The sequence below is a fragment of the Capricornis sumatraensis genome, chromosome 4, assembly GCF_032405125.1.
Source record: "Capricornis sumatraensis isolate serow.1 chromosome 4, serow.2, whole genome shotgun sequence".
NCBI lineage: Eukaryota > Metazoa > Chordata > Mammalia > Artiodactyla > Bovidae > Capricornis > Capricornis sumatraensis.
This window is the reverse complement of record NC_091072.1, coordinates 128,754,255-128,771,400: the sequence shown is the minus strand read 5'-3', so window position 1 is coordinate 128,771,400 and position 17,146 is coordinate 128,754,255. Positions and strand designations below refer to the sequence as shown.

The window sequence follows — 17,146 nt, the reverse complement described above, 5'->3', positions numbered from 1 at the left end:
AGGAGAGTGAAAAAGTTGGCTTAAAGCTTAACATTCAGAAAAAGAAGATCACGGCATCTGGTCCCATCACTTCATGGGAAATAGATGGGGAAACAGTGGAAACAGTGGCTGACTTTATTTTTCTGGGCTCCAAAATCACTCCAGATGGTGACTGCACCCATGAAATTAAACAACGCTTACTTCTTGGAAGGAATGTTATGACCAACCTAGACAGCATATTAAAAAGCAGAGGCATTTCTTTGCCAACAAAGGTCTGTCTAGTCAAGGCTATGGTTTTTCCAGTAGTCATGTATGGATGTGAGAGTCGGACTATAAAGAAAGCTGAGCACAGAAGAATTGATGCTTTTGAACTGTGGTGTTGGAGAAGACTCTTGAGTCCCTCGGACTGCAGGGAGATCCAACCAGTCCATCCTAAAGATCAGTCCTGAGTGCTCATTGGAAGGACTGATGCTGAAGCTGAAACTCTAATACTTTCGCCACCTGCTGCGAAGAGCTGACTCATTTGAAAAGACCCTGATGCTGGGAAAGATTGGGGGCAGGAGGAGAAGGGGACAACAGAGGATGAGATGGTTGGATGGCATCACTGACTCAATGGATGTAAGTTTGGGTGAACTCTGGGAGTTGGTGGACAGGGAGGCCTGGTGTGCTGCAGTTCATGGGGTCACAAAGAGTTGGACACGACTGACTGAACTGAACCAACTGAAGTTTTTTAAAGTGTCTTCCAACTTATTAAAGTGCCTTCAAGTGTTGTTTTATGTGTAGAAACTGGTATGTAGATCCAACAGAGGAATTTGAAAGTCAGGAATAAATCTTTCAAGAATGAGATAAATTCACTATCAGGACCTCATCTTGTCATTTTTCTATTATAATTAACAGTAATCAAGTTATTCAGTATGTTCATCTTCTAACATATTCAGCTGAGTTTTCCACTAAGGCAGTTAACCCTGTCATGAGTAAACACAAAATCTAAAGAAATTATTAACTTTTACTAAGAGTAATCATATTACTATTAATAGTAATTATGACAGCCAAGGCTTACTGAACCCTTATTTATATGTAGGATACTGTGATAAGCATATTACAAGCCTTATCCCATTTAATCTCCATCTTCATGCTGCTGATTCCATCAGATGCTCTTGTAAATATGAACAGGGCTGCTGGAAATGTCAGCTAATGTATTCTTTGAGGATTTACTTTTGAAATGTTTGTGAGATTTTCTTATTGTGCTATCGTAAGATGGACGTGAGTCTGAGTGAACTCTGGGAGATGGTGATGAACAGGGAGGCCTGGTGTGCTGCGATTCATGGGGTCGCAAAGAGTCGGACATGACCAAGCAACTGAACTGAACTGAACTGAAGTATTTTTCATGTACAGCTCTATAACACCAACAGAAAAAATTGAGAAACTTTTACTCTTTCAATGCTCAAGTATTCTGTTACCCTTCTAAAAGATTCTATCATAGAATGATGTATGTGTAAGAACACACATGAACCCAGAACCCAGGTCTCCCAGATTGCAGGTAGATTCTTTACCAGCTGAGCCACAAGGGAAGCCCAAGAATACTGGAGTGGGTAGCCTATCCCTTCTCCAGTGGATCTTCCTGACCCAGGAATCAAAGCAGGGTCTCCTTCATTGCAGGTGGATTCGTTACCAACTGAGCTATCAGGGAAGTGTATTCCATACACTGGTTATAAATCATCAAAAGTGTACACAGCTAGTTCTCAAAGACAGCTAGAAACATACAATAGCCTGGTATGTTAGAATTACAATACAGAAACAAAGAATTTGGGACATACCAACACAGGCTTATTTTTTAGTTCATTCCCACCTGCTGCTGCTGCTAAGTCACTTCAGTCGTGTCCAACTCTGTGCGACCCCATAGACGGTAGCCCACCAGGCTCCGCCATCCCTGGGATTCTCCAGGCAAGAACACTGGAGTGGGTTGCCATTTCCTTCTCCAGTGCATGAAAGTGAAAAGTGAAAGTGAAGTCGCTCAGACCTACCTACTCCTTCCTCCCTTGCATCATAGGAACACTTACTAAAAATCTACTAGGTATCATACTGAGCCAGGCATTAATAAAGTTTCTAACCTCAAAGAACTAGGTCTGGTGAAAGAGCTATGAATGTAAACACCTGATTACAACTCAATGAAATGGATGCAAAACGCCTTATGTAGAACAAGATGGCAAATAAAAGAAGAGATCCACTTTGCTTATATGAATTAAGAAAAACAGGAGGACCACTCCAGGCAGAAAGGCGCAGAGATTGCACAGAAACATGAAGGGGCATGCTCAGTACATGGAACCAAGAAGTCCCTCTAAGAGACTATAGGCAATTAGAAGTGAAACTGCACCATCAAGCAGAGGTCAGGTTATGGAGGGTCTAATAAGCCATATTAAGAAGTTTTGAACTTCACTGTATACTAAGTCATGAAAAGGTTTTTAAGTAGGGGGAGGATCAAATTGACATGATTCACTATTATTATGGTTCACAGCATTATTATGGCAAATTATAGAAAGAGCCCAGACTAGAGGCTGAAAGATGAGTTTCAGAAGCTTTTACAAGAACCTGAAGTAAGGCAGCAACAGTAGTAAGATGGAGAAGATTAAACAGTTTTAATAAATATTTAATGGGTGAAACGGACAGAAAAACCTTCATATATCCCTTACAGCAATGTTTACAGCACTGTCATTCAAAATAGCCCAAAAGAGGAAACTATCCAAATGCCCATCAACTGATGACTACATAAAGAAATATTCATACAAGAGAATATTATTCAGCCATAAAGAGGAATGAAGTATCGAACCATGACAACGTAGATGAACCTTGAAAAATTATCCTACATGAAGAAAACCAGACACAAAAGGCCACATATTGCATGATTTCAATTAAATGAAATATTCAGAATAGGCAAATCCACAGAGACAGAAAATGGATTGATAGTTGCCAGGGGCTGACTGGAGGAGGGTTTGGGTCATAACTGCTAATTGGTATAGACTTAAATAGGGTGATGGTGATAGTTGCGTAACTTTGTGAATATACTAAAAACCACTGAACTGTACATTTTAAGAGGGTGAATTTTATGTTATGTGAATTATATTTCCATTGTTTTAAATGGCACAGCTAACTGTTTAGAGATGAGCACTTAAGAGGAAGGGGAAAGGAAAAGATGGGTTCAATCTGAGGCATGTTGAATTTCATACGTTTGTAGGTTGCTCTGGTGCTATGACCTGCAGGCAGCTTTGACACACAGGTCTGATGCTCAGGGCCAAAGTCATCCAAACTAGAGATATACTCCTGAACCTTGCATATGTGGCAGCTGCAGAACTCCACTTACTTGTGGTGTGCCTGCGTTCAGTTGCTTAGTCATGTCCGACTCTTTGTGACCCTTTGAACTGTAGCCCATGAGGCTCCTCTGTCCATGGGATTTCCCATGCAAGAATACTGGAGTAGGTTGCCATTTCCTTCTCCAGGGTTATCTTCCTGACCCAGGGATCAAACCCACATCTCCTGTGTCTTCTGCACTGCAGGCAATCTTCTTTACCCACTGAGCCATCAGGGAAGGCCACTTGTGGTGTGTGAGTATGCACAAACTACTTAATCTCTAGTGTTCTCTCAGCTCTCATTCCTTTAGCTATAAAAGTGGGTAAATAATAATACACAGGACTTTGTATACAGGTTAGAATTAAAGACCACGAAAATTCCTTTATAAATTGAAAAGTCCTATAAAAAGCTAACTGAACTTCTACACCTGGACTACTTTTCCCAAAACCACTCACTGTATTTCAAAATAAATATAATGGAGCTAGATAAGATCCAGGGAAAAAGAGCTAAAACTCTGAGGTTTATGAAGGATTTCTGTATTGATTAGGGAGCAAGGGTGTTAAAAGAGCTTGTTCTCACAGCAGAATTCTGATTAAGACATTCATTAAAAGTAAGAATAAAGAAAACAAAAACTTCTTTCAAATAATGGATATTTGAAATTATAAAAACCCATCGACTCTTAGCTTAGGACTAGAGAATAAAATGGGTACTATGCCCAAGAGATAAAACTAGTTCAAAAATCTGAATAAACTCAAGGAAAATTTGAATGACAAAATTTTGAAAATAAGGATATTATAAGCCTATACCTGTAACCTGTTGAAGTCATGTGGCATTCTCCCACAAATTATCACTTGATGCCAAGGTCAGAATGGCTCCATCATGGATCCAATCTTAATAATTACAGAATGCCAATATAATTTTCATATATTCAATTATGTACCTCTCAGCTATTCTTTAATGGGCCTAATACCAATTTCTTTGTATATTTTTATCTCTAATACATCTGTATTATTCAACTCCTCAAGGTTTTAAAAGGGGGAAGAAAATAAATATGAAGTAATCTAACAGTACCTAATACTCTAGTGACTCTCCTCCCTCAAAAATGAGGACGTATTTTTCCCTCTCCAACAGTATATACGTGTTTAAAAAAAAATACTACGGAGAGTGTGGCATATGTCCTACCATATTTTATGTACATATTCCCATACAAAGGGCTATGATACAGCTTCTCTTACATAATGAACCATTTTTCAATGTCAGTACATACGGATCTACTTAATCCCTTCCAACAACTGTGTAATATCATTTACATAAATATACCATAACTTACTTCACCCATTCCTTACTAGTAGATGTGTAGATTATTTTCACTTTTAAAAATTGTAAACAGTGCAATAAACACTCCTGGATATACATTTAAACATTTATCCAATTGAATCTTTCAGGTAAATTTCTGTAAGTGGGATCAATTGACATGTGGTTTCCACTTTGATATGTATTGCTAAACTGATGACCTCCAGAAAAGTTTACAATAATGTATGTTCCCACTACAGCATAAAGAGTACACATTTTTCCATACCTTTCCAGGTGTGCTATCATTCTAATCTTAGCCATCATGAAAATAAAAAATGTTACTAATGGAATCCACTGACGGTTTATTGGTTAAGACTCCACATTGTCACTGCCGAGAGCATGGGTTCGATCCCTGACTGGGGAACTAAGATACCCTAAGCTGCAGAGTGCAGGCAAAAAAAAAAGTTATTGTTTGAGCTTGCATTACCATATTAATGAAGTATCCCTTAACATGGTTCTACATCACTTTTTGTGTGAGTGTGGATAGGTTGGCTATTTGTGTGCTTAGCCCCCACCCCTGGCCCCATTTTTATCTTTTTGGATGTTTGCTTTTTTCTGATTCAGATACAGAAGAAAGTCCTGATTTGATAGATGATGCAAATAGTTTTCCCAGGTTTTCACCTGTCTTGTATTTTTGTTAAAGATGTCTTAATTTCCATGTAGCCAAACAGCTTGACTTTTTCCTAAATAGTTTAAGAATGCTTTGAAAAAGTGAAAAGAATCCCTACTTTTCTTAATGGAGAAAAATATTTAATCCCAAGTCCACAAATAGAAAAGCTAACCTAATGTTAAATAATTCAATCTGTGTTAACTGACATTATCATTTTTATTTCCACAGCTGTCTAATGTTTAACATTAATTAATGTTGGTTAATATTCAAAATTTACATATAGTAAAGAAAGATACAGAGGAAGAATGAACTCATGATTTTCAAATAAAATCTACCTCTTAGCTCTGTCTGTTGAAACGGGTCTAGAAGCAGTGACATCCCAGTAGCCACAAGCACACCCAATACCCAGGTCTTGATGTCTAAACAGCATTCCCTATTAAAATGAATTAGGGCCCTTTGGACAAATGGCTGAGTCCAAGACAGGGATAGGCAAAGTGAACCTGGGATATACTGTGCCAGAAAGTAAGAAAGTGTTCAAAAACTGATGGAGACATGTCAATAAGATACAGAGGCCAGCTTAAAAGCAATTTCACTGGTCATCTCAAAAATAAATGTGAGCATAAAATCAGTGATTACAGGAAAAGACTTTAAAACATCAAATAAAAAAAGAACCTGTGGGTCACTACTGATACAAATAAATACAAACCAAACAAATAAAGAGAAGGGAGAGAAAAGAGAGAACCCTTACTTAATGGTAGCTGTCAACTAATAATTGTAGAAATAATGACAGAGTCAGATTACCCACCATTTTGCCGTCAAGATGGTGGTAGTTTAACATGGTGAGAATTATCAGTGGATGCTACAACCCACTGGGTACAAGTTTGTTGGAGAACAAGATATTTACAGTCTCAAAGCATCTCCCCACAGAGTACCTATTATAAAGAATTAAAGATACCTTCACAGAGATAAAACTGATAGATATGAGATAGCTATGACATTAGTCACTAACCAGTGTTAACATAACACCATTAATAATGCAACAAGCCAGCATACTGTGCCTCCTGATGTGATACCCCAAGGAGGGTATGACATCACTTTCAGAGTATTTCTACCAAAAATGTTCAATCTGAACCTGACCATAGGGAAACCATCAGACAAAACTAAATGAGAAGATGTTGCACAAAACAACTGGCCTGAATTCTTCAAAATGTGCCAATGCCACGAATGACTAAGAAAAGCTGGGAACCTTCTAGACTGTGAGATGCGACAGTTAATTTGTGATCCTGAGATCAGGGGGAAAAAAACTGCTAAAAGCACATTCTGGAAACTGATAAAATTTAGACTTTTTATCAGTGTTGAACTTCCTATATTTTGTCATTGTGCTGGAGTTATACAAGAAATTATGCTTGCTGTTAGAGGACAGTCAGCAAGCTTGTTCCAAAAAGGACTAGATAGTAATTGGTCTCTTGCAACCACTCAACTCTGCCACTGTAGTGCAAAAGCTGCACTACAAGCAGCTATGCCCCCAATAAAACTTGACAAAAACAGAAACAAGCTTTACTGGGCCAACAGGCAGGTCGTAGTTTGCAGACCCCTGTATCCAGAGGAAAAGGGTCCCAGCATAAGCAACTTATTTTCAAAGAATTCAGCAAACATAAATAATACGTATTCAAGTATGTGTGTGCACACAGGCCTTCCCAGGTAGCATTAGTGGTAAAGAACCTGCCTGCCAATGCAGGAGACTAAGAGAGCAGGTTCGGTCCCTGGGCTGGGAAGATCCCCTGGAGGGGAACATGCAACACACGCCAGTATTCTTGCCTGGAGGACCCCACGGACAGAGGAGCCTGGTGGGCTACAGTCCATGGAGTCGCAAACAGTCGGATACGACTGAGGTAACTCAGCACTTATGGGTGCTCATAGAGAGGTGTACACACATAAAGCAAGTATGTGTAATTTAAAGGTAAGAGGTATTCACTGTACAATTTTTTTTTTAACTACCTTTCCATGGGTTTCAGTTCAGTCAGTTCAGTTGCTCAGTCGTGTCCGAGTCTTTGCGACCTCATGAATCACAGCACGCCAGGCCACCCTGTCTATCACCAACTCCCGGAGTTCACTCAAACTCACGTCCACCGAGTCGGTGATGCCATCCAGCCATCTCATCCTCTGTCGTCCCCTTTTCCTCCTGCCCCCAATCCCTCCCAGGATCAGAGTCTTTTCCAATGAGTCAACTCTTCGCATGTTGAAATGTTCCAAATAGAAAGTTCATAAATTACCTAAGGTAAGCACTGTATCCCTATTTAATCCTCTCAAATATTTTATTTTTACTACCCATTTTTAATTTTATTATATTAAGATCACAATAATATAACTGTTCCATAAACCTAGGTACTATGAGATAATATAATTAAGATATAAGAAATCTACTGCCCTCCTAAAGTATGAAGCCTCTAAGTTACATTAATTAGGATTAGTGTCTATAAACAGTAGATCTGCTTCCAAATATATCTAAGACTAATAAGCTCCACAACGGCAATGAACTGGTGGTCCCTTTTGTTTCTCAATGTATTTGTAGACCCTAGGAAGGCTGCATGGTACTGAGTAGGCACTGAATAACATTTATGGAATTAAGAAATTAATTACATGGTAAACCAGAATCTTATGAGATGCCAAACCATAAAAAGTTTTCCTTTTATTTCCATTGCTAACTTTCATTTGAATGTTTTTAAAGCTTTGTATTTATAAGAACTCCCAAGTTAGAATAAAACATGTCCAATAATTTTTAACATTCAGGTCTCAATAAATAGTTATTATTAAATAAATATTCTTAAGTTGACCTAAATACAGTACCTGAATTTTGTGTTAGTTTATTCTAAAAACAAATTAACACAATAAGGTACTCTCAATTATTCTACAGTCCTATAAAACTGCACATAATGTTATCTTTCAGCTTTCCGCTTTTGAATAGGCCATTCCTAACACCCCACGAAATTCATCACTAAGCTTTGAACTCCGTGAGGTACCTCCTGTGTGCACCAAAAGAAACTCATAGACCTAAAGTGCCACTTCTTGTCCCCTCAGACAAAGCAGCCTCAATCAATGTTAACAAGGGCACCGCCCTGTTTTCTTCACACTGCCGCTTTTCCACTCTTAGTTAAAAATATTCACCCACATATTTATTTACGCCTAACTAGTCCAGAGTCGGACACGACTGAAGCGACTCAGCAGCAGCAGCAGCAGCAACTAGTCCATACAGTAATCTTAATACTAGCAGAGAAAAACTGATACTTTAGATTATTAAAACATTATATAAAATAAGACTTTTAAGTAAAATTTATAGTTATAAATTGTTTATACCCACAGGTTAATTAAAAAAACATCCAAACTTAGGATTTCAATTTTTATTATAAAAGCAAGTAAGTTGACCAGTAGAGGGCACTCAGTTGAAACGGGGGGGGGGGGGGGGGGGGGACGGTGGTTGAAGAGAGGCCACAGCCTTGAAGAGAAAGGCATTTACAAAACTGCAGTGTACCTTGTTTTAAAAACAACAGAATGCTTCTACAGAACTCCAGAGTAAGCTAATATACTGCTAGTTTAGAAAATGAAAGGTTTCCATCTATACTATGTTAAAAGAAAAAAATCTAACATAAACCACTCTCATAGACTTGAATTTCACAACTTACAGAATGTTTAAATCTGTACGTAATGCATATTAGGGTCTCAGCCTGGGCACTACTGACATCTAGGGCCATATCATTTTGGGGGGGGGGCTGTCCCATGCACTACAGGGAGGTTAACAGAACCCTCGACCTCTATCCACTATAGATGCCAGTAGCAGTCCCCGTCCTCCGGTTGTGACAACCAAAATTGTCTCCAGATGATTGACAAATGTCCCCTGAGGGGCAAAGTCACCACCCATTCCTCCTTAGTAACTACTGATACATGTGTTTTTTTTTAACAAAAAAGAAAGGAATGAAAGAAAAAAGAAAATTAACAGCTTATATCATTAAACAGTGCTTTTCTTAAATTCCTCTTTAATACTGATTTAATTCTCTAAAGTTTAAATACCTTAATCAGCAAGTAAATTACACAATTAACATGGAATTTTTTTTTCAAAGAGAAACTGATATATCTTGGCGAATAAGCATACCAGAGCGCTAAAGATGGAACCAATCAATCCAATTACAAATCCATTCTTCCTTATTGAGGAAAGAACTGTTTCATCAGAGACTGAATTATAAATATCACATTAACAGAAGCATGCAGATGTCAATGAATTGGAGCTGGGAGAAAATACTTCTTATATCTATTTTTATATTATATCCAGTAGATACTTGTTATATATTTGCTAACTGACCACCTGATCCTTCCAATCTCTACTTCCATTTTCCTGCTTCCACCAAATTTTACCTTAGAAAACACATTTCAGAGAATGTATTTTTATAATAACCATGACCTCCAAACTATAGAAGTACATATTATTTCTAGCTTAGTACTGTATGAGGACTGAGTGTTTAATAATCCTGCACCGCTAAAAAGGTCTTTCGTTCTCTCTCAGAACTCGTAGATGAGCTTCATAAAAGATAAAGATAAAATCTTCTCAGCATAGAAGCAAAGGTGATTATCATGCAGATATAAACATGCTCCATCCATGCATCATACCCAATTCTGTATCAATCTCTGCCATTAGGATGCCATCAGATAGTATGCTGAGTTCAAATTTTGATATACTGGGAAATCCAAATCAGCCTCCAATATTTAATATTTTCTTACCTTGAAGGGCAGTTTTTTCATTTTTAAAAAGCTACAAAAGGAACAGTGGAAATTCCACTTAACTTGATCTCAGGAAACTTAAAATTCTATCACTTACTAGCTAAGTATCCTTAAGCAAGTTACAACCTCTCAGAGACCATTATTATCAATAAAATGAAACTATAACCACCTTTCTTACAGTATAAATCTCTGAAAATTCTAAACAACCAGAAAATAAGGCATTACTTAATTAGAAATTTTTCTCTAAACTTCTTTCCCATTGTTTTAAGGGAGAAAAACTGATGAGAATTCCAAATGTGCCAAGTCTATGTCCTCTCTTATTTTTTCTGACCTACACTGTCCACCAATCAAAAACTTTAGCAGTAGTGATGCTCACTATTCTTCAACTTTTTATAAAAATGTCACGTATTTTTGTTTATTAAAATAAACAACTGGATTCTCCTGCTTTTCTTCTAGTTGAACTACACCAAGAATTTAATGTGTCAGTTCCCTCAGAGACTCACTGTCACTTGGGAGATAAGAGACAATCTCCGAAACCTTTTCCCAGGTGACTACTCTAGTGACGGACGTCAGTTTCAAAGTTCACAGGTAATCAATGGTTCCCTGGGTCAAGTCTTCTGATTTGGCAGAAATCATATCAGAGTTAATGGGTTTGAATTTATAAGCTTTTTCTTTCCCCCAAATAAAGGATAGCCTTTTAGCTTTATTTAAAATTTATATTACACTTAGAACAATTTTGACCAAAAGATTTCCTAAGCTTTTTTTTTTAATCACGTTCTTAATATATCATTCCTGACCTCTGATAGGAAACAGAGCATAATGGAATTCCTCAGATTTTCAGAGAAGATGGGCACTTCTGCTACAATCATATTCCAGAATCCCAGGAAAACCACCGTGCTTTGCTTAACTTAAATTCTATTAAAACTCCTTTTTACTTCCAATTTAAATGGTGGAGTATGCTGGCTTTAGGAACAGGTGAACTATTTAATCCTCCTCAAAGTAAAAAATAAACCCATCAGCACTGAACTGACTTGCCAAGAGGAAATACAGAATGACTCTTACATAGGTGGGCCACTTAAGTTAGACTCTCCTTTTTACTAATGCAAAATTATTAAACCTGGAAGCCATGTAAAAGTTGATTCTGTGTTTAACTCAGATCTTTGCCAATAAGGGTGTTTTTCTTCATCTTCTTTCCTGCAGTAGCAAAAATATTTGACATTTCCTTATGAACAGTTATCTACTCAATCCTCAAAATGCTACACTGCACAGACATCTTCCCATGGCCAACAATGTCCTCAGAAACTACCTGAGTGCAGTCAAGGTGTTTTTGTTTTTTTTTAAGACATTACACACATAGTACCTAACAGGGCATTTTGACTTGTTCTAGACTCTACAGCTTGGGACTCTCAGAAAGTTCTGGGAAATTTTTCAGAGCTGATTAAAAATCTGGCAATATCAGATCTAGAATAAAAGTTAAAGGATTAGGATTGCTTAACCTGGAATAAAGAAGTCTAAGAAATAATCTAACAACATAAATCTATTTCAAAAATGAGCTGGTACTAGGTTAAACTTAACAGGAAGATTCAGACTATGCAAGAAATATGCTAATAAGTACATTCTGGAAATTAGTTAAGAAGGACAGTTATGTGCCAGTCTCTCCTGCAGGTCTTTGGGATTAAATAAATCCTTATCTGCTTCCAAGCATCTGAGTACAGTTCTGCCAGAAGGCAGTGGGGAATACTACCTGCCCTCTCAAGCTCTCTGCCAGGCCTTTATTCTATCATTTTGCTGGTAGCCATCCTTTGGTTCATTTTCATAAAACTGAAGAAGTCTGAAAATTACTAACTAATCAATTTGTAATTAAAAAAAACAATTCTAACACTGGCTTGAATAAACTGAAAAAGGGCTGAAAAGCAAAGGTAAGGACTGGTGGTGGTACCCTTATATATCAGCTGATATACATATCCACAGAAGCAAAGAATGAGCTTTCTAAAATGCATCAGGTAGTTGTAGGTTCTCCACTACTTCAACGTGAAAAGAAAATATGAAAATACTACTCAACAAATGCTTTTAATTATCAAGTGGTTATGCATCACCAGTGTCAACTTCTACATGTGATATCAAAATACCAAAAAAAAAAAGAAAAACAAAACCCCATAAAAACAAAAGCCACCTTTTTAAAAATGACTATTAGATATGTCTCATCGTACAGACGAGAGGTAAACTCACATTTTCATTCTCTGAGAAAACTGTGCAATACACTTCCAATCAAAATACACATACACTAATACAGAGTGAACGTCACAGTATTACCATCCTGAGAGAAGATGGGCTGGGCTCTCGTATCTGTGGTTACTTATAACATCAAAGTAAAGCTGTGAAACCCAAGTACATTTCAGTTAATGTAATAAAAGTATGATTAGTATAACTGCCTTATAATGAGTAGTCAGAGAAAATGATCAGAGAAACCATTTTTTGTACCCAAGGATGGGCCTGCATAAGTCAATATGCATAATATTAAAATAAGATTTACCTCTATCGTAGGATCATATTCATCCACAAAGTGATTCTGAATTAGCTGTATCGTCAAGGCACTCTTGCCTACGCCACCAGCTCCAACTACCACAAGTTTATATTCAGTCATTTTCAGCAGGCCTTATAATAAAAATAACGAAAACGTGACTAAGTTAGAACATGTGCCGCACATGAGGTTAATGTAGCCCAAATGCTCTATCAATACACAAATTCACCTTTATATGGAAAATTATTTTCAAAATACTTCACAAAATTCAAGGAAACACCAGTTGACGACAGATGTGTATTGCGGTGAACTGTAGTTTGTTTACAAACTCCTTCATCAGCATTTGAGAACACTGCATTCAGAGTGCACAGTTCTTTTACCTTCAACTCAGGTTGCTCTAACTAAAGAGCCAGCAGTCTGCTGTTCCGCAGCAGTTAATGGCTCTCGGAGGAGCAAGCCATGACTTTGCTCAGGACAAGTGTTGAGTGCGCTGCTCTATGTCCCGTGGACCCACCGCACAGAACTTGTTGACAGCTACCACCACAGTATTCCTCACTGATGTGGGCCCCTAAGAGTTACAAGTGGATATGCTGAGTGTCTCTGTTGGAGCCGACAGCTATAGAAAACTTTTAAAAAGCATCATCATGGTCATTCTCCAGGACAGTTAGCAAGAATCAAATTGGGGTGGCAGGAGGACTGTCAAAGCTAGACACTATGCTGGGAAAATAAAAACTGAGATGCCAAGCAGATGAGGACAATATCTGGTGACACTGTAATCTGTAAATTATCTGCTGGGGAAAATAATGGTGTAAAAAATAAGAGAACTTTGAGAATTGTGAACTATTCAGCATAGATCATCTGATCATCAATCACAATATATCCTATTACTAGTGCTGAAGCACTTTGCACAGAAAATAGAATTAAATAATATTTAAAGAAAAGCAAGCTTTTAATGAGAGAATTTCTAAAAGATGTTAGTTATATCACAGTAACCCACATGACTTTTACTCTCTGCTTGTCATATATCAACTCCCAACAGTAGCAATAAATATCAACAACAGGTAAGGTTTAACAGCACCAACACAGACAATATTTTTTTAGTTTCAAACTCTTTGAAATGAATGTATCTACTTTAACCTCCTTTCCCTCAATAACTACATTACTACAAATTTCAGTCGTGAACTGGTAGTCAATGTCCAAGAATATACTACACGGTAAGTAGTTCCAGATTAATGAAAGTGCAGATATACTATACAACATTATACACATGCAGCATCCCATTTACTGAAGACCAAGAATCTTCCCAGTAGGCACCCCACCACCCCACCACATCCTTGCTCTGGCTCTACTTCCTGAACCCATTCCCAAAGAGCAGACAGGCCCAGCAACTGCTGTATCACAGTTTCTCATGGGCCTGCTCTGTGCCACCGAGGCTTGTCTAGGGCCACCGCCAACATGCATTATGTCCTGTTTTGCTCCCTCTTTTCATTCCTAATATTGGCATTAGCAAATGTGATAGGTGAGGATAATCACACCAAAACGTATCCTCTAGTTCCCTGACACCCCACCCCTCCAATAAAATCTGGATAGCCTAGAAGAGCAGTTCTTAAAATGTGGTATAGGAACCCACCAGGGTTCCTAAGACTTTTGGAGAGGGTCCAAGAGGTAAAACCTGGTTTGATGATAATGGTATGAGGTGATTTACCCTTCCCACTCTTATTCTTTCACAAGTGTATACAGTAGAATTTTCCAGACCTGTGATCACAATACATTGACTACAGAAGCAGCTATGAGGATCCAGCTATCTTCTACGAAGCCATACAATTAGAGAGATTAGTGAAAGTGTGAAACAATGCCACTCTTCTCCCTAACTGTTGCATTTGTTTTGGAAAACAGTTACTTTTCATTAAATATTCTATTTCTGTTACCAAGTAAAGGGCTAATTATTTCTTTTTTAAATGAATTAATATTGTTTAATTCTCCATTCTAATTTCTGTTGTGGCAATACTGACACACTCCACATTGGGATCTTCAGTAATTTTGAAGAGTCCTTATGGCCAGTAAGTGAGCTAGTCTAGGGGAGACTGTGGACAAATACTGGATTAGTGCTTAGCTTGCAGATACACATGTGAATTCTCAACACCACACACTTTCTGGTCTACTTTTTTATGCAGTGGTTATTTCTGAAAAAAATCTTTCACTTGGATTTCAAAAATCAAGTTTCTTTAATCCACTAGAGAGAAATGGGTTCCCATTGAAAATCACAGGCCAAAGGAGTTCTCCATGTCCAAAGCTACATAAGCTAGTAAGGGGTGGAACTGGGACCAGAACTGAGCATTTCATTCAGGCAAAAAATGTTCATTTTTTTGACCATTAAAAAAAATGAATTATCACTTCATCTACTGTTTCTTAAAACCAGGAATGCCTGTGGACGGATACAGTCTAAGGTAAACAGTACTGCTATCAACCATTTTTGACGTCTCTAGTCCACTACGTTCGAGTCAGCATTTTGAACCTTAGTCACCTAAGAATGACATCACTCATAAGGTTGATTCTGAGATGATGACTATGAACAGAATTTTTTCCCTTTGTAATTTCTTTTGAACAATTTTTTCTTCCATTACAAATGTAACATGTATAGTAAGTAAAAACTAGAAAATGCTTTTTTGTTCTTAACCACTCGTTTTGGTGGATATCAAGATTTAAGAAGGCCAGTTTAGGACTTCACCTGCACCACTGCACATGCCTCAGAGTATTTCAGGCACTTGGCTGGCAGATTGCTACAATTAACTTCTCTTGTAGGTCGCTTTAGGGAAAAAAAAAAAGAAAAAAAAAAGGCCTAGGAACCGTTTAGGAGTACTGTAATAACTCCTGGGCTGGGAGTCCAATTTGTACACATAAGGGTAATACAGGAGGCATGGGGAAAAGGAAAACAGGCAAATTAAACTTCACGTGCAATTTTAACTACTGCTGTTCACAATCAACTAGCAGAGAAAGAGCCCTGCTTCTGCCGTGCGGGTTTGCTGTGTGTGTTTTAACTTGACAAAGCAAAACAGACCTTCTGGGATTAACTTTTTCCTTTACACGAAGTCCAGGCTTTACGTTGCAGGGTGTTGGCCACCTGTTCTTTCACCACCATCTCTACCTCCACCACCTCCTTTGTGGCCACAGCAATGTCACAGCCCATACGGGGGGGGAGGGGAGCCGTCAGGAACTCGGCTGCAGATGCATTTTTTCCAAACACAATAACCTCCATCAGTGGTCTCTAAGCACTTTCCCCTGCGCTTCCAAAAGGCGACCTCGCCTCTTACTCATCTATCCGCCCTACACACTGAAAAAGGACCACAAGCCGTCCAGTCTGCGCTTGGGGGAGAAGTTTATACCTTCGTCCCAGAGATGAGATGCAGCAGAGAAGGCAGCAACCGAGGCAGCCCAGTACTAGGAAGGGAAGAAGAGGTGCGGGAGCGGAGAGGAGGGTGAGGGAAGGACGGCGAGGGGGAGGGGAGGCCGGAGCGCCGCGGGAGTAACCTCCACCGCACCCGACCGCCCAGAGGGGCGGCCCGCCCGGCCCGCGAGTTTCTCCCCGGCCGCCTCCAGCCGCGGCTCTCGGGAGGAGGAAGGAAGGGGTTCCCCGTCCAGGAAGCAGCCCCAGCGGCGGCCGCCTCCAGCCTCACCCTCCTCAGCCCCGCACCGCCCATTCCTCATTCCCCGCGTCGCCGCGTCTCCCCCTGCAGACCGCCCCCCCAACCGGCCCCGTCCGCCCGGCGGCCCGCCCGCCCAGGCCCCGCACCCGCGCCCCCTTCCCGCCCCTCCAGGGACCCCTAATTCATTCACTCGCCGCCGGCCCCGCCCGGCGCCGGCGAGGAGGGTCGGGACCCCGGCAGGAGCCGCGAGGAGTGGTCCGCTCTGTACCTCTCTCCCGCACCTGGGAGCCGCCGAGCCTCTGGCCCCCGCCGCCGCCTTCAGTGCCTGCGCCGCGCTCGCTCCCAGTCCGAAATGGCGGGGGCCGGGAGTACTGGCCGAACCGCCACCGCCACCGAAGCCGCCGCCGCCACCGCCGCCGCCGCTGTGCCTCCGCCGCCGCGGCCGCCGCCTAGGAAAATCGAGCTCCGAGCGCACGGATGAGTTCGGGGCCGGGCGGCCGCAGAGGGCAGAGCTATCGATGCGCTCGGCGCTCGATTCCTCTCCAGACGGGAGTGCGGCTGAGGGCGCTGTGGGAAGAGGGAAGAGCGAGCCTGCTAGCGCCGCCGGGAAGAGGGAGAGGGGCCGGCCCGGGCCGGGGAGGGGGCGGACCAGGCCGGCGGAGGAGGAGCGGGGGCCGGCGCGGCGGAGGAAGCGGGTGGCTGGGGCCGTGGAGGGTGGGGACGCGCGGCCGGCGTAGTGGCAGAGGGGTTGGCTCTGGGAGGTGCCTCGGCGCGCGCGGGTGGGGGCGCCGGCGGATCCACGCGGGGCCCGCCCCCAGGCTCCAGCCGCAGGGCAGGCCAAGAGCCGCAGCCTCGGACCCCGGCCGGCGCGGGCTCGGTACCCCGGCGATGCCGAGGCCAGCGCCGCCCGCTGCTGTCGGGGCC

The 17,146-nt window shown here is 40.8% G+C and overlaps 1 protein-coding gene across 4 annotated transcripts in view; it reads right to left on the bottom strand.

Annotated features, from left to right (window-relative positions):
* Nucleotides 1–16,629, bottom strand: part of KRAS (KRAS proto-oncogene, GTPase) — a 43,912-nt gene extending 27,283 nt beyond the window's left edge. For 2 of the 4 annotated variants that reach the window (XM_068972035.1, XM_068972033.1), the window contains exons 1-2: nucleotides 16,504–16,629; nucleotides 12,591–12,712 (exon numbers count right to left, since the gene is read on the bottom strand). In XM_068972035.1, coding sequence (XP_068828136.1) covers nucleotides 12,591–12,701 — 111 coding nt within the window. In that variant the 5' untranslated portion in view covers nucleotides 12,702–12,712; nucleotides 16,504–16,629. Of the gene's footprint in view, nucleotides 1–12,590; nucleotides 12,713–16,490 lie in introns of all 4 variants that reach the window. The other 2 variants (XM_068972032.1, XM_068972036.1) reach the window with 1 other exon arrangement.
* Nucleotides 16,630–17,146: the final 517 nt, after the last annotated feature.